This window comes from Lithobates pipiens, unplaced genomic scaffold (genome assembly GCF_037356315.1).
Source record: "Lithobates pipiens isolate NorthernLeopardFrog02 unplaced genomic scaffold, aLitPip1_a1.2 Scaffold_8, whole genome shotgun sequence".
Classification (NCBI taxonomy): Eukaryota; Metazoa; Chordata; class Amphibia; order Anura; family Ranidae; genus Lithobates; species Lithobates pipiens.
Genome location: NW_027507903.1, coordinates 441,787,686 through 441,810,303, shown reverse-complemented (window position 1 = coordinate 441,810,303; position 22,618 = coordinate 441,787,686). Strand labels below are relative to the sequence as shown.

General features: G+C 42.3%; 1 protein-coding gene across 3 annotated transcripts in view; it reads right to left on the bottom strand.

Annotated features, from left to right (window-relative positions):
* Positions 1 to 22,618, bottom strand: part of LOC143960057 (proton-coupled amino acid transporter 1-like) — a 165,234-nt gene that overhangs the window by 121,039 nt on the left and 21,577 nt on the right. For all 3 annotated transcript variants that reach the window (XM_077468335.1, XM_077468334.1, XM_077468336.1), the window contains exons 3-4: positions 16,932 to 17,022; positions 8,977 to 9,065 (exon numbers count right to left, since the gene is read on the bottom strand). In XM_077468335.1, the coding sequence (XP_077324461.1) occupies positions 8,977 to 9,065; positions 16,932 to 17,022 (180 nt within the window). The remainder of the gene's footprint in view (positions 1 to 8,976; positions 9,066 to 16,931; positions 17,023 to 22,618) is intronic.

The window sequence follows — 22,618 nt, the reverse complement described above, 5'->3', positions numbered from 1 at the left end:
TCAGAAACAGTGTAACTTTGGAGAGGGAGAGGGGGTAGGGAGAATGTTGGCTCGTCTAGTGAAAGCCAACTCCCCCCCCTCCACCATCTCAATGATTAAGTCCATGGATGGGACAGTTACCACCAATGGGAAAGAGATAGTTGAGATCTTTAGGGCCTATTATGAGGATTTATATAGAACACGGGATCAAAGGAAGGAAGAAGATATGTTATCCTTCCTGGGGAAAGCGATGCCCCCAACTCTTACCCAAGAAGAGAGAGAGGATCTAGAGGCCCCTATAACTTTAGGTGAACTACGTCAGGCGGTGGCCGGAATGGCCTCCCAAAAATCCCCAGGACCAGATGGGCTCCCAGTGGAGGTATACAAAAAGTACAGCGAGATCTTACTTCAGGAGTTGCTCAGAACACTGGAAGGGGCAAAATTGGCGGGGAGATTACCTGCATCTATGATGGAGGCGATTATTATCGTGATTCCTAAAGAAGGGAAGGACCCCCGGGATGTAGCGTCATATAGGCCAATATCGCTTTTATGCTCTGATATCAAAATATTAGCCAAAGTGCTCTCTAACAGATTGAATAAAGTAATTAATAGGCTTATACACCCGGATCAGACGGGATTTATAAAGGGTAGATCAACTAGTATGAACATAAGAAGGGCATTCTTGAATATACAAACCCCAGTGGAGAGAGAAGGTTCAAGGGCCATTTTGTCCTTAGACATGGCTAAGGCTTTCGATAGTTTAGAGTGGAGATACCTATGGCGCATCCTGGAAGGGTGTGGATTTGGACCCATATTTATAGGGTGGATTAAAATGATGTATGGAGCACCCAGTGCAAAAATAAGGATTAATGGGAATCAGTCCGGAAAACTTGAAATGAGCAGAGGCACGAGACAGGGATGTCCACTCTCCCCGTTGCTCTTTGCTTTGGCGATGGAGCCGCTGGCAATAGCTGTCAGGTCACATCCTGAGATAACTGGGTTTCAAAGGGGGGGGGGTAGAGAGGAGAGGATCGCCCTATATGCGATGTTCTCCTTTTTTTGGGAGACACTGGGCAATCGCTTGAGAAAGTAATCAAATTGGTAGAAAAGTTTGGAGGCTTTACGGGGTTATTAATAAATTGGGGGAAATCAGAACTGCTCCAGGTTGATAACCCGAGAGATGTGACCGCATCAGGGATTCCACAAATGGAGGTAGTAGTGGCATTGAAATATCTAGGCATATATTTAACATCAGATGTTAGCCAATATGTGGATAGGAATGTGGATCCGCTGTTGAGCAAATTTAAGAAGAACTGCGACGCCTGGAGTCGGCTTCCCCTGTCAGTGGCAGGCCGATGCAGTCTAATCAAGATGATATGGCTGCCACAATTGTTATACATACTACATAACGCACCAGTTTGGATATGTAAGAAGTGGTTTAGAAAAATTGAAACTCTCTTCCGGGAGTTAATTTGGAAAAAGGGAATGGCGAGAATTCGGCTACAGGCGTTGCAGTTACCAACAGATAGAGGGGGAGTGGCGGTACCCAGCCCTAGGAATTACTACCTAGCAGCACAGCTACAACACATGGTGGATAGCGATCAGAAAGAGGCGAGTAATTCAAATAGGGGGGGGAGGTTGATAGAAGCCTCGCATGAAACCCTGACTGATGCTTTAGAGGCGAATTCCTTTAAGTATAAGGTCCCTACAACAGTAATGATGTGGAAAATATGGAAAACGGTAAAAAAACTGACAGGGTGCAGGGAATGGTCAGAATACACTCCCCTATGGGATAATAAGAACTTGCAGGAGGTATTGTCAGTAGGAAAAATTAATATATGGGAGAGGAAAGGGATAACAAGACTGGGTCAACTATATGAGGGTGGAACTCTGAAGTCATTTATGGACTTAAAAGAGGAATACAGTATACCCCAACAGACATTTTTCCGATATTTACAAATCAGGCATGCCCTGGAAGCACAATTTGGCTCCCAGACACCTGTATTGGACAGGACATCTCTAGCACAGAAGATACACTCGATGGATAAGTCCAGGGGGTTTATCTCTACCATGTATGAATCATTATGTAAAAACCCTAACGGGGAAACCGACCTGGTTAAACAAAAGGAGAAATGGGAGGAAGACATAGGTGTAATGTCTGAAGAACAGTGGAAGAGAGTATTGAAGCTTGGGCCACTAACCTCGGTTTCCCCATCACAAAAAATATCGCATTTAATGTTGATACACCGAGCCTATTTCACCCCCAAGAAGCTGTTTAAGTTTGGTAAGAGGACAGATGCTAATTGTCCTAGATGTGGTGGCTTTGGAGACCTCATACACATGGTGTGGAGGTGTCCAAAGCTATTCCGGTACTGGGAGGAAATAGTTGAAACTATAAACAGAATATTTGGGACAAAGCTGGACCTAGATCCAGGTACATGTATACTGGGTTATAGGAGAACCCGGGGGGAAGGGCGGAATATAACAACCGTAGTTACACGATGTTTGTTTCAAGCACGGAAGCTGATAGCACAAAGGTGGCAGGCGACGGGAGCACCCCTATCGAGTGAATAGACCCAAGTTATTAATGAGCTGGTGTGGAAGGAAAGAACGGTATATATACGTAGGGGAAACCTCAAAGGGTTTGAGAAAATATGGGCCCCTTGGTGGAAGGGAATGGAGCACCCAATGGACTAATACCACTGCACGAGGATAGGAGTAGATAGAGGTTAATACCTATTAATTGTTGAGTCCCGAAATAGTGACAGCTATGGAGATTGTGTGGTGTTTAACCGGTACAGAGGTGGGATTGGGGGGAGGGGGAGGGAAGGGAGGGCTAGGGAGATAAGAAACTGGACATGTTAGATAGCAAATCCTATTGTATTATGTTTTCTTACTTATGTTTTTATGATGTGTACGGTTGTTTAAAATACATTTGGATATTGCCATGATAAATTGAAATAATAAATAAAGAGAAATTAATTAAAAAAAAAAAATAAATTATAGACTGATCATTTCTTTGTCAGTGGGCAAATGTACAAAGTCAGCAGGGGATCAAGTACTTTTTTTCTCCTCACTGTACATAGTTTGAATCTCAGACAATTCAGCAGGGACCATCTATGGCCGACTTTACTTTCACTGGGCCACTATACAAATTACATTTCAATAAAATAGTTTATGGCATACAAGTTAACCTTTATGGATGATTATGCAAAAGCTTAGGTACAGATAGTAAAAGTAACCGGTGTTAAACCCACCTACATGACTGCAGGCCTGATAAGCAAGTATCCTGAGGTGCTTACCATAATTTCCCAGACTCGGCAGAGCATCCCAAGAGCCTAAAATTATGGGATGCTCTTTTTTTTTGCAAATCTTGACTTCAGCTCCTCAGGTTGAGCTCATGAGCTCAGGCCCAATCTTCTACATCTAAGGCTGGTCATATACCATGCCACACAAATCTGATTTTACAATCTCTGAACAATGTCCCTTATGCCGCGTACACACGACTGGTTTTTCTGTCAGAATAAACTCTGTCAGATGGTTTTTCCGACGGAGTTCCACTGAAATGGACTTGCCTACACGTGATCACACCAAAGGCTGATCATTTAGAACGCAATGACGTACAACACGTACGACGGGACTAGAAAAAGGAAGAAGTTCAATAGCCAGCCAATAGTTGCCCTTGCGTCGTCTTTGGTCCGTCGGAACAGCATACAGACGAACGGTTTTCCCGATTTAAATCTTTCCAACGGAATCAATTTCTAACCTGTTCTATTTCTAGGTCAGTCAGAAAAAAAATAAAAACACACACACACACACACGCACGCACACACACACACACACACACACACACGGAATATCCGCTGAAATGATTCCGTCTGACTTTTTAAGCCGGAAAGTCCGACCGTGTGTACACGGCATTAGAGTTACTAAAACTATGCAGTAATTTATTAGTAAAAATTCAGGCAGGCTCCTGCACTAGATAGCAGATCTAAAAGATTATAGAAGCAGAATAAATAAAATGTACAGCGAGTTTTTTATTTTATTTTAATCGCAGATGGACAGATCTCCCCAATAGGAAGAGTTACAGTATGTCCATGGGACCGTCTGCACCACTTGTTTAAGCAAAGGAGAGGTTTGAATCTCCTAAAATGTGTAATTTCATCCTTCCTGCGATCGACAGACTGATCCTTTCTTTGAGCAATTCTTCCTTGGATCAATTGATCCTTCCTTCATTATTTTTGTGCTAATCATTTTTTGCAATGTTATTTATCCTTTACCGATAGCTCTAAACAGTCCCTGATTTTGGGGGACTGTCCTCAATTTGGAACAAAGTCCTTCTGTCCCTCAGTTTGATCTGAACTATATAGTTGTATATAAATTGCACTTTTTATCTTTCAAAATGTGTTTTCCAGTGCTAAACCTTTCATCCAATTTCTAAATTGCTGCATTTGTAAATTCCAAAATCCAATATAAAGGAATAGTAGTGGTAAGAAAGCACTTGCGGGTCTAACTGCTTTAGCCCTGGAAGGATTTACCCCCTTAATGACCAGGACATTTTTCGATACTTTGACAATTGCGCAATCATGCGACACTGAACCCAAATAAAATCTATGTTATTTTTTTTTCCCTACAAATAGAGCTTTCTTTTGGTGGTATTTAATTTATGCTATAAACAAAAGAAGACTGCCAAGTTTGAAAAAATAATTATATATATATATATATATATATATATATATATATATATATATATATATATATATATATATATATATATATATATATATATATATATATATATATATATATATATATATATATATAATTTTTTTACTTTCTGCTAAAATACATATCCCAAAAAAAACCCTAAAATGTCTTCATTAAGTTGGGCCAATATTTATTCTGCTGGTAAAACAAATCCCAATAAGCGTACATTGGTTTGCGCAAAAGTTATAGCGTCTACAAACGCTGAGATAGATTTATGGACTTTTCATTTTTTTAATTGTTTTTACTGGTAATGGTGGTGATCAGTGATTTTTAGCGGGACTGTGACATTGTGGGAGACAAATCTGACCCCAAGTGACACCAATACAGTGATCAGTGCTAAAAAAATTAAAATGCACTGATCAATGTTTAAATGACACTGGAAGGGGTTAACATCAGGGACGATCAAAGGGTTTCTAAAGACCCATACACACGATACAATAATCGGAAGTAAAATTTTGTCCAGCGAGCCATGTGATGATTTTTGGCTCACAGTATGGCGTTTTTGACAGCTGATTCAGTTTTTTCGTCCAACAAAAGCTGGATGTGCGGACTATAAAATTTGTTGTACGTGAACTCAACGTCTGATTTTCGTTTAATTAGTATGGTATTCGTACAAAAAAAAAAAAACGTCATAAGAGCAAGACTACGCATGCTCAGAAACGAAAGAATACATACAAAACTAGTCAACACATTACGTCACTTCTGATGTTTTTATTCTATCGTACGAAGATTTTCGTATTGCGAGTAACCTCTTCACCTTTGACATGAGACTAGCATGCCACAAAAAAAATAAAAATAAAAATGAATGAATGGCAGTCTGAAAATCTGATCGTGTGTACGAGGCTTCATTGTGTGCAGGAAGCATTGATAGGAAGAACACAGAGAGGTCGCTGTTCCTGATTACTAGGAACAGATGATCGATCTCCATGTTCTCCCCTGTCATATCAGGGCTCTGCCTCTCTGAAGCGATCGCGGGCGGCTGGCAGAATTTGGGTCCACCTGACACGCGCATTGGTTCCTCCTCCGTGCTGCGGGTGCCCACACTATCTATTACATGAGTTGTTTCGTGCAATAGAGACACCCTGCCACAGTATATATGCGGTGGGCTGTCCTTAAAGTGGTTAAAAATGTTCCATTAAGTGGGCGTGGCAGGGGGTGTGTCCTATGCCAACATAATTTTGTTAAAAAAGATGTCCCTCATTTCCATCTCAGAAAGTTGGGAGGAATGCTTTACCACATAGTATAAAACCTAGTTCATCCTGCCTGTTCCGGTGCTCCTCTCAGTAAACTGACTTTCCATCATCCTGCTCTCTCTGCAGCATCTGCATCTACCTCTCTCCTGTACTGTGTGTTTTCTGAGCACTGTGGTGCAGTTCAGATGCTCTGAATCACACGTCATCACTTTGAAACACAAACTCAATCCTTACCAGGATTTTAAGGGGAGCCCCACGGGCAAAAAAAGGGATGGCTTGTGTCCCACCCCCCCCCCCCAAAATCCATAACGACCCTTACCCGAGCATGCAGCTAGGCAGGCCAGGGATGGGGGGGGGGGGGGGTGGAGATGAGCATGCAGCCCCCACCCCCTTTCTGAAACATACCAACTGCCCTCAACATGGGGGGAGATTTATTGGGACACAGGACCCTGCGCCCCCCCCCAAGCATCTTGTTGACAGCAACAAGGGCCTATTCCCCACAACCCTGGCCGGTAATTGTGGTGGTCTGCAGGTAGGGTGTTTATTGGAATCTGGAAGCCCCCAGATCGCAGACACCCCCCCCCCCCCCCCCAATGAGTATAGGAGTATGTGGGAGTTGTGATTGACAATGGATCTACATTGTTTTTGTATTTTTAATACGCCATTTGTCAAAAGCTCAGTGTTTTGTTTTTGGCACTTTCAGCCCCCAAATTTTCTACTTGCATTTTGCCTCGGAGGGGGGAGGGGGTGGGGTTGATTGGGAGAGATTGGGTGTGGCAACTGATGGCGAGTAACTCAAGGCCTGGCTAGTAACTCAGGACTTGAAATTTTGAGCACTAATCTTTTGGTAAGTGAGTAGGGGTACACTCTACTCCATACCCATTCATATATGGAGAGCCAGGATCATGGGGCTACCTTGTTAAAGAGGGCTTCCAGATTCCAATAAGCCCCCACCCATAGACCCCCACAACCACTGGCCAGGGTTGTGGGGGGAAGAAGGGGCCTTGTCCCCATCAACAGAATTCCCTCATGTTGAGGCCATGTGGCCTGGAATCGTTGGGGGGGGGGGGGGGGGGGCGCGCGCAACACCCCTGACAGCTGATGAGTCATCCGTTGTTAAGGATGCGGCGGCCGTCTTCCGCAGGTTGGCGTGCGGGGGTAGTTGTCTGCCTTTCTCACTTCTATAAAAGGTGATCACTTTTACTAAATGCGCTTGCTTTAATTACTTGAAGTCAAGGACATTCATAAACAGCCCAAGTATGGCAAGTGGGTGAAAATAAAATGAAACACGAGTAAACAGTACCTAATCAGCCAGATAATTATTTTGACGTCTGACCTAGCTTCCACCACATCAATTTCAAAGTGCAGCAAGTGAGTTACTAGTTTTTGAAGGACTTCTAAATGACACCTTCCTAAACACTGACTTATCCTACAAAGTTGCTACCTCTGCTTTAAACAGGCGATACTTTATTGATAGAAGTGACGGATATCCTGGTATACAAATGAAATGATTAAGCGCGTGAATTTGCAAACATGTATTTCAGACAGGTTGGAACAAAACTCAAAATGTTTGCACAGATTTTGTTAAAGTGTCATGAGGGCCATACAACCTAAGCACCACCTTTAGTACTTTGTTACTGACCTGGAACAAGTATACAGGTCAGTAAAGTCAGAAATCCTTATATGGATGTCTGTTCCAGCTCACAATACTGAAGCCACTGAGCCATTTGGAAGGAATAATCAGAAATGGCAACCTTCATATTTTGCTCATAAGATTTCCTGACAGCCATGCTGAGAAAGAAGAGTTAAAGAAGGCTGAAATACAGATGATTTTTCCTGGAGAATGCCAATTTTGGATCTCTATTACGGCCAACGTATTTGTGTCATCTATGCATTAAGGAGATAGGGCTCACAAGGGATTTACTAAACATAGGTTTAGGTAGCTTCATACTAAAAGTAATAATGTCTACAAGAGCCATCCACATATTCCTACTCAACATTCTGCCTTTCTACTGTACAGCCATGGATAGGAAAACCTGTTTACAAAGACTCCCCATATAGGGTTTTTTTTCTTAAAAAAAAAAAAAAAAAAAAATAAGTTAGTTAACCACTTAAGCCCTGGACCATTTTGCAGCTAAAGGACCAAGCCCCTTTTTGCGATTCGGCACTGCGTCGTTTTAACTGACAATTGTGCGGTCGTGCGACATGGCTCCCAAACAAAATTGGCGTCTTTTTCCCCACAAATAGAGCTTTCGTTTCGTGGTATTTGATCACCTCTGCGGTTTTTATTTTTTGCGCTATAAACAAAATTTTGCTATAAAAAATATCCTCCAAAAATATATAAATAAAAACTTATTTTTTTCCTCAGTTTAGGTCGATACGTATTCTTCTACATATTTTTGGTAAAAAAAAAAATATTGTGACTGCAACATTATGGCGGACACGACACAATTCTGACACATTTTTGGGACCATTGGCATTAATACAGCGATCAGTGCGATTAAAAATGCACCGATTACTGTAAAAATGTCACTGGCAGTGAAGGGGTTAACCACTAGGGGGCAGTGTAGGGGTTAAGTGTGTGTGTTTTTTTTACTGTAGGGGGCGTGGCTTGGCGTGTGACCTCACTGATCATATTTCCCTATAACAGTGACAGATTCACTAGGAAGCACAAGCAGAGGTTTGTTTACACTTACCCCTCCTCGTTCTTCAGCTCCGTGACCCAATCCTGGGACACTGGCGGCGATCGGGGTCCGTGGGTCCCGCAGCCACGGTGCTCAGGACCGGGTCACGAGTGTGCCGCCTTCGGCGCACGCGTGACCCACAGCTGGGCACTTAAAGGGCAACGTGCCGGTTTGTGCCCAGCTGTGCCATTCTGCCGGTGTATATCGGCGTGAGGAGGTCCTTAAGTGGTTAACCATTTCCTTCTACACAACTGGGACATGGAAGAAGCAAACCAATTCAAGTCTATGATGAGCTGATGTAATTCAGCAGGGTTATAACTACAAGAATAAAAGTGCAAACAGCAATGTTTTACCTCTGACAGATGTGATTAGCACACTTTACCAGAATATCCATGCAGTGTACAGCAATTATCCCCATTACCACCAGACTCAGAGGACCCAGCTAGGAGAAAGGAAAAAGAAACATTAGGCCATGAATCAGTAAAAACCAAGCGAGGTGAAACATTACTGATAGTAATAAGTAGCAGATAAAATGCACAAGAATAGAATGGACTAAGCCGGCCAAGAACCAAAAAGTATCTCCGCGAGCACGCTGCGGGCCGTATGCAACGCCACTCCTGGAGATGTCACAGGGGTGTAGCAACGGGTTTCAAGACTGCCCAGCCTCTTTGTCAAACCAAAGAGGCTGGGCGGCCTCAAAAACGTGTTGCCACGCCTCCTAGTGACATTTTAAGAAACATCACATCTGGCCCCACCAAGTGCTCCCTAAAACTACCTCCTGCTTCTTGGTCCACTCTTGAATTTCACCCAAACCTCTACAATCTGAGAATGGTTTGATGGGACAGCATAGAGCTGCAGACCCAGACTGTATGAGATGCACCGATTCTTCCAACAATTAGCGAGTTGTCTAGTGTGTGTGTGTGTGTGTGTGTGTGTGTGTGTGTGTGTGTGTGTGTGTGTGTGTGTGTGTGTGTGTGTGTGTGTGTGTGTGTGTACCATACTTTTATATGCTGCACTTAGCATGGCACACTCCGGTATACTCTTGGCCTTGTAGGTATATCCAGCTGACAGAGAAAATATGCAAAAAAAACGCACTAAATCAATCCTAAACACTGTAAGCAGCATCTCTCCTGCAAGACACAAGTACAGCTCAAGAGATTGGTAAGCGTATGTATAGAGTTGCGCTAAATTACAAACAATATAGAATCAAACCAAAAAAAAAAAAATTATAAAAAAATTAAAAAAAAAGTGTCCACAAGTGATGTAGTATTAAATCCTATGCCCGTGCCAAAGATTCCCGTCCACTCTATAGTAGTTTATGGGTGATCATTTGTTAGAAGATAAGAAGAAAACAAGGATATAGTTCACTTTACTGTTCTCAAAGTCCCATACGGCTGTTATTTTACTTTAGATGCATTAGCGGCTGCGTCCGCATTTAAGCTGTTTCATTTATATATGAATCGATGTAAGAATGTCTATGTATTGTTCTCATTCTGAAAAAAAAAAAAAAAATCCTATGCCCGGCATTGCAACAGTGGGCTCCCGGCTGTGGCGGGCACCCACTGCACATGCGCGAGCGGCGCCATGCAGTCATCTGGGACCTGTCATGTGTCCCAGATGACTGACAGAAGGGAGGGGGCGAAGCTGAGCCCTTCCTGTGCCGAGGGGAAGTGACATCAGGAGCCCAGGCACTGAAGGAGGCAGACTATGGAGGGACTCCCTAGCAACAGGCATGTAGAGGGGAGTTAAAAAATAAATTAAAAAAATTCCAAATGTTTTTTTATTTTATTTTTGTAAGAATTAAGCATTTTTTTGTGGGAGGAACACCACTTTAAGGACCAGCCTCATTTTGAGATTTTGGCATTTACATGTTTAAAACACATTTTTTTGGTAGAAAATTCTTAGAATCCCCAAACATTATATATTGTTTTTTTCTAACACCCTAGAGAATAAAATGGCGGTCATTGCAATACTTTTTTTCAAAACCGTATTTGTGCAGCGGTCTTACAAGCGCACTTTTTTTGGAAAAAAATTACTTTTTTGAATAAAAAAAAAAAAAAAAAAACAGTAAAGTTAGCCCAATTTTTTTCATATTGTGAAAGATAATGTTAGGCCGAGTAAATTGATACCCAACATGTCATGCTTCAAAATTGCGACTGCTTGTGGAATGGCGACAAACTTTTACCCTTAAAAATCTCCATAGACGACGTTTAAAAATTTTTTACAGGTTGCATATTTTAAGTTACGGGGAGGTCTAGGGCTAGAATTTTTGGTCTCCCTTTACCGATCGCGGCGATACCTCACATGTGTGGTTTGAACACCGTTTTCATATGCGGGCACTACTCACCTATGCGTTCACCTCAGCACGCAAGCTCGTCGGCACGTTTAAAAAAAATATATATCATTTTTTTATGATTATTTATTTTCCATTTTTACACTGTTTAACCACTTCGCGCCCAGGCCAATTCTGACATTTCTCTCCTACATGTAAAATTCCTATTTTTTTGCTAGAAAATTACATACTGTAGAACCCCCAAACATTATATATGTTTTTTTTTTTATCAAAGACCCTAGAGAATACAATGGTGGTCGTTGCAACTTTTTATCTTGCACGGTATTTGCGCAGCAATTTTTCGAAACACTTTTTTTCAGAAAAAAAAAAAAAAAAAAAAAACAAACACACAGTAAAGTTAGCCCAATTTTTTTGCATAATGTGAAAGAGGAGGATACGTCGAGTAAATAGATACCCAACATGTTACACGTTTTGGGTTACAGAGGAGGTCTAGAGCTAGAATTATTGCTCTCGCTCTGACGTTCGCGGCGATACCTCACATGTGTGGTTTGAACACCGTTTTCATATGTGGGCGGGACTTACGTTTGCGTTCGCTTCTGTGTGCGAGCTCACAGGGACAGGGGCGCTTTACATTTTTTTTTTTTTATTGTTAATTTTATTTTAATTTTTTTAGTTTGACACCAAAAAATAAATAAAAAAAATTGATGACTTTTAATCCTATTACAAGGAATGTAAACATCCCTTGTAATAGGAATATGGCACGATCAGACATATTTACAGTGAGATATGGGGTCAATAAGACCCCATATCTCACCTCTAGGCTGGGAAGAATAAAATAAAAAAAAAAAAAAAAAAAAAAAAAAAAAAAAAAGATCCTGGCTTCCCTGCCAAATCGGCACCGTTAATTTGAATAAAGAGGCCGGGCCTGGCGTCATAACATCGCGCCCGGCCTCCAAACGATCATAGAGACTCCGGGGACGATCTGGTCCGCCGGAAATCTCTATGGTAACTGGCGGGGGCCGGCGGATCCTGTGACTGACTCACCGATGGAAGCGGTGAGACGGTACAAGCACCGGAGGGCGGCGGGAGGGGGGGCGTCCCCTCTCGCCGCCCGTAAGAACGATCAAGTGGCGGAACAGCCACTATGATAATTTTTATGGTGCAGGGAATCGCCGGCTGAAAACGCCGATATCTGAATGATGTCTGTGGCCTCAGGCATCATTCAGATATAACCACCGAAAGCCCATGACGTTGACGTAGTATGGGCGCCAAGTGGTTAAAAAAAAAATTGTCACTTTTATTCCTATTACAAGGAATGTAAACATCCCTTGTAATAGAAAAAGGCATTACAGAACCCCTTAAATTTGAGATCTGGGGCCAAAAAGTCCTCAGATCTCACATTTAGACTAAAATGCAATTTAAAAAAAAAAAGGAAATAAAAATGGCCGTTTAAGAGCTATGGGTGGAAGTGACGTTTTGACGTTGCTTCTGCCCAGCAATTGTATGGGGATGGATGGGGGCCCCATCTTCCCCTCACTCGTCTCCATACCTGACAGAAGACAACATGCCATCGCCTCCGCCGTTGCCGACGGCTCCGGTAAGCGGCGGGAGGGGGCCCCCTCTCCCACCACCGATAAAAGTGATCTCGCTGCGAATCCACCGCAGGAGATCACTTTTATCTTGTAGTGGACCGCCTGCTGAAGACGAGGATACCGAGGTTATGGCAGCTAGCTGCTGCCATAACAATGATATCCTCCTTCAAACAGCCGCCGTAAAACTGCGGCAGGCGGTCTATAAGTGGTTAATTCATGGGTTTAACATAAATATCAATATAAGTACACATTTTAGGAACTGCACCCATTTTTTGCACAGTCCCTCCATTTTCAGGGGCTCAAATGTAATTGGACAAATTAATATAATCATAAATAAAAAGTTATTTAAAGTTTTGTTGAGAATCCTTTAATGGCAATAACTGCCTGAAGTCTGGAACCCATGGACATTACCAAAGACTGGGTTTCCTCCTTTCTGATGCATTGCCAGGCACGAACTGCAGCTGTCTTCAGTTATTTGTTTGTGGGTCTTTCTGCCCTTAGTTTTGCCTTTAGCTAATGAAATGCATGCTCAATTGGGTTGAGATCAGGTGATTGACTCGGCCATTGCACACTATTTCACTTCTTTTCCTTCAAATGCTCCAGAGTTGCTATTACAGTGTGTTTTGGATCATTGTCTATCTGTATTGTGAAGCGCCGTCCAATCAACTTTGCTGCATTTAGCTGAATCTGGGCTGACAGTAGATCTCATTCAATTCATCCGGCTGCTTCTGTCACATCATCAATAAACACTGATGACCCAGTGCCACTGGAAGCCATACATGCCCATGTCATCACACTGCCTCTACCATGTTTTATAGATGACGTCGTGTGCTTTGGATCATGAGATGTTCCACGCCTTCTCCACACTTTTTTCTTGCCTTCATTCTGGTACAGATTAATCTTAGTTTCATCTGTCCAAAGAATGCTTTTCCAGAACTGCTCTGGCTTTTTTTTTGGCAAAGTCTAATCTGGCTTTTCTATTCTTCAGGCTTATGAATGGTTTGCACCTTGTGGTGAATCCTCTGTATTCGCTCTTGTGAAGTCTTTTCTTGATTGTAGACTTTGACAATGATATGCCCACCTCCAGGAGAGTCTCCTTCACTTGTCTGGATGTTGTGAATGGGTTTTTCTTTACCAAAAAGAGAGGATCCTGTGATCACCCACCACCGTTGTCTGCTGTGGATGTCCAGGCCTTTTTATGTTGCTGAGCTCACCAATATGCTCTTCTTTCCTCAGAATGTATCAAAACTGTTGATTTGGCCACTCCTCATGTTGATGCTATCTTTCTGATGGATTTGTTTCATTTTTGAAGCCTTACAATCAATGGCCTGTTTCACTTGTATGGACAGCTCCTTTCAACGCATGATGTAGGTTCACAGCAAGAGATTCCAAATGCAGATACCACACTTAGAATCAACTCCAGACCTTTTACCTGATTAATTGATGAAGAAATAATGAAGGAGTAGCCCACTCCTGGCCATGAAACAGCTTTTGATAAAATGGATTACTTTTTGTCCCTTGAAAAAAGGGGGAATGGCTATTCTTTTTTTTTTTTCACTTTTTGGCTAAAGGTTGTAAATGGTTTGGTTTGTCTCATCCCTGTAACTGATACATCTGCAAGAGAGCTTGTTCTTTTGAAAAACAACCAACTTACTAGCCGCATCAATAGCCACCTTAAAAATAAAACAAACGCAGCTGCCACATCCAATTGGTCATCTGCAGCATAATAAAGGTGTGCTTTTGGGTTTAATACTGCTGTAAACTTCAGATCTCAAGTGTGCAATTTAACCGCTTGCCGACTGGCTCATGACGATATATGTCAGCAGAAGGGCACGAACAGGCTTGCGCTGCAAGCTCCATGAGTGTGATTGTGGATCCTGCGGACTCTATGTCCGCGGGGGATACCCGCGATCGTCTCACGGAGAGGAAGAATGAGTTTACATCAGCATTTCCCCATTCTGCCTAGTGACATTGACACTGATCACAGCACTCCCTCAATCAGGAGCAGTAGATCAGTGTCATGTCACACATAGCCCCTCCCCTCCACAGAATCACTCCCTAGGACACACTTAATCCCTACAGCGCCCCCTAGGGTTTAACCCCTTCACTAATAGTCACATTTACACAGTAATCAATGCATTTTTAAACCGCACTGATCGCTGTAAAAATGGGAATGGTCTCAAAATAGCGACAAAAGTGTCCGATCTGTATGCCATAACGCAACAGTCACGATAAAAATCGCTGATAGCCGCCATTACTATTAAAAAAAAAAAAAAAAAAAAGCCATAAAACTATCCCCCATTTTGTAGACACTAACTTTTGTGCAAACCAAATGCTTATTGCGTTTTTTTTTTTTGCCAAAAAATATGTAGAAAAATACATATCAGCCTAAACTGAGGAAAAAAAAAATATATTTTTTTTAATATATTTTTTGGGGGGATATTGATTGTAAAAAAATTCATTTTTTTCAAAATTGTCACTTTTTTTGTTTATAGTGCAAAATATAAAAACCGCAAAGGTGATCAAGTACCACCAAAAGAAAGCTCTATTTGTGTAAAAAAAAAAAAGAAAAGGACCTCAATTTTGTTTGGGAGCCACGTCGCATGGCTGCACAATTGTCAGATAAAAGCGACACAGTGCCAAATTGCAAAAAGTGCTCTGGTCTTTTGCCAGCCAAATGGTCTGGGGCTGAAGTGGTTAACATGTGCAAAAAAAAAAAAAAACACGTCTCCAGCAGCTATACTGATAAGTGCGATACATACCCTGCTCTCATATATCTTCTACAACCTGCCCAAATTTTTAGAAGCTGAAAAGAAATATAAAAAAATCTAATTACAGCTGACTGTGTTAGTGCCGAGAATCTTTTTTTTTTTTAGAAGAGAACCCAGCAACATGGGTGCAGCTTTGGCATCTCATTTTGCCCAAGAACATAATAATTAGCTGGGTTCCTCTGGAGCCTTGTTGCTTAGCTACATATGGACGCATGAAAATAACTTTTTGATGTTGGAGCATAAACAGAAGATCTTATCATCTGTCATCAAAGCAGAGCAAGGTACAAAAAGCTTTCTGCCTTTCCAGGCAAGACATCAAGAAGCCGCTCAATAAATAAATAGGGATATTGTACACAATGTATTCTGTAATAAAAGCAATAATAATACATTAAAACACAAAGAAAGCATATCACAAAATGTATAAACAAAACCAAAATTGCTGTGAACTAAAAAGGAGCAAAATATAATATTTCTGCATTAAAGCCGCTCCCCAGCTTTGGTTTCAATTGAAAGGGAAGCTCCACTCGTCTGCCTCCTCCCCTCCTCCGCTGCCACATTTGGCACCTTTTTTTTGGGGGGGGTGGAGTCACCAGCACCCAATAGCCGACTGAAGAATCGTCTTGGATGAGGACACTGCTGGATGCCTGAACAGGTAAGTGCCCTAATATTAAAAATCAGCAGCTACAGTATTTTTAGCTGTTGACTTAATTTTTTGGGGGAGCCTTGAGCTTCTCTTTAAATAGATTGTTCAGACAAAGTTGGCCCAAGCGAACTTCTTCCCTTGCTAACATGTGTGGCCACTTTGGTGTGCTGTATAAACTGTATGCAGCACTGTGTTCTGGGTGCAAGACGAGATCCTACGCTCTCACACCAGGAACAAAATAGCATCTGTTTGAGCAGCACTCAGACATTCACAGAAAGCTTTGTATTCTATTAATGAGTACAAAGCTTCCTCTGATTGGCAGGCAGATGATCCCACGCCAATCAGGAGAAGTTTTCTATTAATTGACAAAATACAAAGCCGATTATGAATGGCTCAGCGCCGCTCAGACTGGCGCTATTTTGTTCTGGGTGTGAGACAGGAAGGTCTCATTGTCTGCTATCAGAGTCAACTAGCCAAATCAGAAGAGAGAGGGTTCAGGGCTGGGGCTCCATGTCTGAATGGACACAGGGAGCTATGACTCAGCTTCGGGGCCCCCATATCAAGCTACTTGGTGTGGAGACACTGAACACGAGGGAGGGGCCAGGATCACAGAAGAGGGACCCAAGAAGAGGAGGATCCAAGCTGCTCTATGCAAATCCACTGTAACAGAGCAGGTAAGTATAATATGTTTGTTATTTTTATAGGGGGGAAAAAAAAACAACAAGACTTTACAATCACTTTAAGAAAGCCAGAACAGGGAGGTGGTTCAACAAACCATACAAATATGAAGCCCAGCAACAAAAGAATAAATACACAGAAAATACATTGAAATTTCCCTGTACCTTTCACTCCTCAAGAGAACATTACTATTTCTTCCAAATCTGATCATCTAGAATAGGGTATGGTTTTCTTAAAACAAACATTTCTTTAATTAAAACATTATGAAATCATATAAAATTATGTTGTTTCAAATAATACTGAGTTGTGCATGTATAGTTATATTTCATACCACAATTCCAGCGTTCTTCACAGCCAGTGGCAGCCCCAGCAATCCTGTGCCAATATTCCCTTTTAGCAAATGTATTAATGTCTGGAACCATCTGTCAAAGCAAAAATATATAGAACATATGAATTCACCATGTGTACATGTTAATGTCCTGGATCACAGACCCACAAGTATGCATTTAGGAGTTCTGACTTCCCAGGCTAAATGCTTATGCTGGGTCTTTGAATTAAAGAACTGAGGTCAGAATCAGTTTGACAGCCAGTCAAATAGCACTTTCAGAAGGAGATAATTTCAGCCTACATACAGTATTTTACTTCTATCTGATCTAAACTAAGAAAATTGTGGTAGAACAATTTAACTTATGATTTTAGTCAATACTAAAAATCAGTAATACCACAGGACAGATTTCTGTAATCCTGAACATTGTTTCTCAATGGATCGATTTTATGTGACCCTAGATCAATTGACAGCTGACGGCAATGACACTCCATCTCTGCAGCCCATCCCCTCCCCTCCCCTCAAAAAATTATCTAAACCAAAAACAAAACATGTAAAATATTGCAGATTACCAGTCCTTAGGTGTTGCTGCGTTTGTTTTTTTCACCTGGTAATCCTGCAAACAAGCTTCCTGTGTGTGTGACAATGCTCACTCACCGTACTGGATCTAAGGAGGGAGTTATGGTTGCCAAATACATTTCTCTCCTGCTCGAAAAGTACCCCTCTCTCTCTCTCTCTCCCCCCATCTTCATTACATCCAACTTAAATTCAAGTTAGATTTACCGGTAAATTGTTTTCCAGAAGTCTTTCAGGACAGCACCTGAGAGATAGTGACTCCTCCCACTGGACCACAGGAAACACATTCTTCCTCCAGATCTTTAACCACTTAAGGACCGCCTCACGTCGATATACGTCAGCAGAATGGCACGGCTGGGCACAATCACGTACCTGTACGTGGCTCTTTAAGTGCCCAGTCGTGGGTCGGGAGCACACCGGCGGCGGTGCGCTCCCGAGCTCCGTAACCGTGCCCGCGGGACCCGATCGCCGCTGGTGTCCCGCGATCGGGTCACAGAGCTGAAGAACGAACGAGGAGAGGTCTGTGTAAACAAACCTCTCCCCATGCTTCCTAGTGTGGCTGTCACAGATTGTCTGTTCCCTTTTATAGGGAAAGACGACCAGTGACGTCACATGCCAGGCCTCGCCCCCTACAATAAAAAAGAAAAAAAAAAAAAAAAACACACACATAACGTCACACATAACCCCTACACTGCCCCCTAGTGGATAACTCCTTCACTGCCAGTGTCGTTTACACAGGAATCTGTGTAATAGCACTGATTGCTGTATAAATGACCATGGTCCCAAAAATGTGTCAAAAATGTCCGATGTGTCCGCCATAATGTCGCAGTCACAACAAAAATTGCTGATCGCTGCCATTACTAGTAAAAAAAAAAAAAAATAATAATAATATTAATATTATTATTAATAAAAATGCTATAAAACTATCCCCTATTTTGTAAACGCTATAACTCTTGCGCAAACCAATCAATAATCGCCAATTGCGATTTTTTTGTACCAAAAATATGTAGAACAATATGTATCGGCCTAAACTGAGGGAAAAAAATTTTTTTTATATATTTTTTGGGGATATTTATGTATACCAAAAAGTAAAAAATATTGCATTTTTTTTTTCAAAATTGTCGCTCTATTTTTGTTTATAGCGCAAAAAATAAAAACCGCAGAGGTGATCAAATAACACCAAAAGAAAGCTCTATTTGTGGGAAAAAAAGAATGCCAATTTTGTTTGGGAGCCATGTCGCACGACTGCGCAATTGTCAGTTAAAGCGACGCAGTGCCGAATTGCAAAGAGGGGCCTGGTCCTTTGGCTGCAAATTGGTCCGGGGCTTAAGTGGTTAAAGGGAGGCATCGTCCTACCACACCTCAGTTGTAGAAGAGAAGCTCTGGCCCCAGCTGGAACACATAAGCACATATGTTAGTCACAGCAGAGTACCTAAAACTAATAGGGCGACAGAGACTTACCCTCTTAGGGTGGCCTGCAAGACCTTCCTGCCAAATGTACGATCGCTGGCAGGTCCAGTCTACAATGTCGTACAAAAGGTGCAGAAACTTGACCACGTTGCCGCCTTGCAAATTTATTCAGGGGTGGCACCAGCTCTTTCTGTCCAAGTGCCTGCAAGCGCTGTGGTGGAGTGTGCACAAATTCCATCTGGCAGAGACAACCCTTTATGCATCCAGGATGGATAATTTCATCCATCTGGCTAATGATCCTTTAGAAGCCCGGCAACCCTTTTTTGTTGCCCCAAAAAAAGGACAAATAACAAATCTAAAGTCCTTTGTAATTTCTAGATAGCGCAAAAAGAAAATCCTCTTGACATCCTATGTATGAATAAAGGTCTCCTTCTCCCTGATGGGTTAGCACAGAAGGTTGGGAGCACAATGTCTTGTGAGCAATTATGCATTGAAACTACTTTAGGTAAGAAGTTTGGGTCTGTCCTAAAAATATCTCTGTCCGGAAATACTGACAGGTAAGGTTCCCCAGTTGACAGAGCGTATAGCTCACTGATCCTGCGTGCTGAAGTATTGACGATTAGGAACATAGCTTTAAGAGAGACAAATTTGAGTGACACTTTTTCCAGAGGTTCAAATGGACTCCTTGCTAGGGATTGCAGGACTACCGACAGGTCCCACTTAGGGAAATTCTTGACAGTACTGGCCTTGATCTTACAAGAGCTCTAAAAACAAATAAAAAAAAATAAAAAAAATCTGACTACCAGTGGTTCAGAGGCCCACTATGAACACCGCTTGCGCAGAAACCTGTACTTTCAAGGTACTGACTGCTCGATCTGCTCCATCTTGCAAGAATTCCAAGATGGAAACAAGGCTCTTTGAGTCTTGGGCAGATGAATCGCACCATGAATTACAGACCTTCTAGACTTTAATATAGATGGCCCTTGTTACCCTTTTCCTACTTGATAGCAATATTGTAATCAGACGGTCAGAAAACCCCTTACCAGCTGCTCCTCAGATACCAGGCTGCGAGAGATAGCCTGGCCACTTCTGGATGATTTACTGGACATTGGCTTAGCAGATTTTGCCAGAGAGGTAAATGCCAATAAGGCTTGGTCGCCATTCCCAGAACGGTTGAGAACCAGGCCCTTTTCGGCCAAAACTGATTAATTAGGATGACTGGTACCTTTCCCGTTGGATCTTCCTCAATACCACTGGGATTAAATGGTATGGTGGGAAAGCGTAGCAAAGGTGAAATCTCTAGAGCATCTATCCCTAGCGATCTCTCTGGATTGTTTAAAGAAAAGAACTGAGGAACCTGTGCATTCTCCTTTGAGGCAAACAGGTCCATCTCTGGCTGTCCCCACATACTGGAAATCGTGGGGAAAACCTCTGAATTCAGAGACCACTCTGCTTCCTGAATGGGGTGCCTGCTCAGGAAATCCGACCCTCTGTTCTCCTTTAGGTGGATTGCTGACAGGGATAGCAAGTGCTTCTCTGCCCACAGGAGGATTTACCATTGCCAGTGCTTGTAAGGACCTGCTCCTTGTGCCCCCCTGTCTGTTTAGATAAGCCACAGCTGTGGCGCTGTCTGTTAACACTTGGACGTGGTGAAACTGGAGATTTTGCACGAATATTACTAGAGATAAAGCTATTGCCTTCAGTTCTCTCCAATTTGAGGATCTTGTCGCCTCCTTCTTGGACCAACTTCCATGAGCAAAGTTTTTCTCTAGGTGGGCCCCCCATCCCCAAGAGCTGGCGTCTGTTGTCAGTCTTCTTTTGACCGGAAAGGCCCAATCTAGACCCCTTGATATGATCTCCTGACTCTTCCACCACCATAGTGACCTCTTCACCCGGGTTATAATCTTCACCTCTGTGTCCAGGAATCTTAAGCTGTGATCCCATGACCTCAGGAGAAAAGTTTGTAGACGCCTGAAGTGCAGTCTTGCCCACTGAATAGCCAGCATTGTTAAGGTAAGCACCCCTAATGCCGACATAACTTGCCTTATCATTATCGGCTGGTTGGTCTGCAGCATCGACAGAGTGCACTGAACCTTGTCCTTTTTCTCTTGTGGGAGAAAAATCTTCTGTTCTATTGAATTGAATTGATTTGATAGCACAAAAAGTGAACCTCTTGTCATGGGTTTGGGGAGGATTTCTGGAGGTTTAGAATCCATCCTAGGAGATTCCAGATGGTTGCATGTTTTGACTAAGTCGTCCTGCAACCTTTCTCTTGAGGGGGTGAAGAATAGCAGGTCTTCCAAATAGGGAATCATTGCGATTCCCTGAAGACAAAGCAGAGCTAGGGCTTCCACTATCACCTTGGTAAAGATCCGAGGTGAGGATGACAGCCTGAACGGCAAGGCCTTGAACTGCAGATGATGAATCACGCCTTCTGAGATACTTCTGGGACTGGAGTGAGATTGGGATATGCAGGTATGCACCCTTTAAATCTATTGACGCCATGTAACATTCTGGGGTCAGCAGATTTCTGACAAAAAAAAAAAAATCAAGTCCATCTTGAAATTTCTGTACTTGACAAATTTGTTCAGAGCTTTTAGATTGAGGATCAATGTGAATTTTCCTGTTGGCTTTTTAACCAAGAAAATGTGGGATTAAAAAAAAAAAAAAAAAAAAAAAAAAAAAACTGTTGCCGTTCTTCCGGTGGCACACCCTGCTGCATCAGCTCCTTTAATAAGGACTTCATGGCCATGGCTTTTACTGGATCCTATGGGTAATTCGTCATAAGAATTCTTCTTGGGGGCGAGTCCGAAAACTATTGCGTAGCCTTGAGAAAGAGTGGTCAGGATGAACTGATTAGATGTTATGCCTGACCACTGCAGAAGGAAATTTTGCAGCCTTTCCATCCACCTGCAGGGTCGTGCTGACCAATTCTTCCTCCTCCCCTGGGACTTGTTGTCCTGTTCTGCGACCTCTTTGAGGTTGAAAAAGGCACTTTGGGGGTTGTTTCCTCCTCTTTACTGGAAGGGATTTTGGCTGCCCTGTCTAGAATGGTATCTAGATCAGGACCAAAGAGAAGGTCACCCGAAAAAGGGAATCCCGCAGAGCTTACTCTTCGATGCAGCATTGCCTGGCTCCCCTCCAAAAGATGTTCCCTCCGGGCCGGAGCAAAAACTGAGGTGCGGTAGGGAGGTGCCTCCCTTTAAAGATCTGGAAGAAGAAGGCATTTCCTGTGGTCCAGTGGGAGGAGTCACTATCTGTCCTGAAAGATGCCTTGGAAAATATTAATTTACAGAAGACAGCAAAGGAACAGAACATTGTTTGTAATTTCAAATCAAATGGCAGGAAGCACAAGAACATTGCACAACTGGCAAGATCAACAAGTATTTTCTGTTATTGCTTAATGTGGAACTTTATACATAACTTGATAAAAAATCTTTTTCTTTAGCAAGAAACATACATTCCACATTGATAACTATGCTACCAAAATGAGTGTGTGCAAAACAGGGTGAGACAGTATATTGCTGGATTTTAAACAGTATAGGCACTTATTTTGAATGTTTTACTACACTTGCAAAAGGAGCCAGCCCAAAGTAATCTAGCAGGACTTGATTTTCTGACTAAAGTTTCACTTTAAACGGAAAGATTTACTATAAAACTGGTGCACACAGAATATGGTGCAGCTGTTCATAGTAACCAATAGCTTC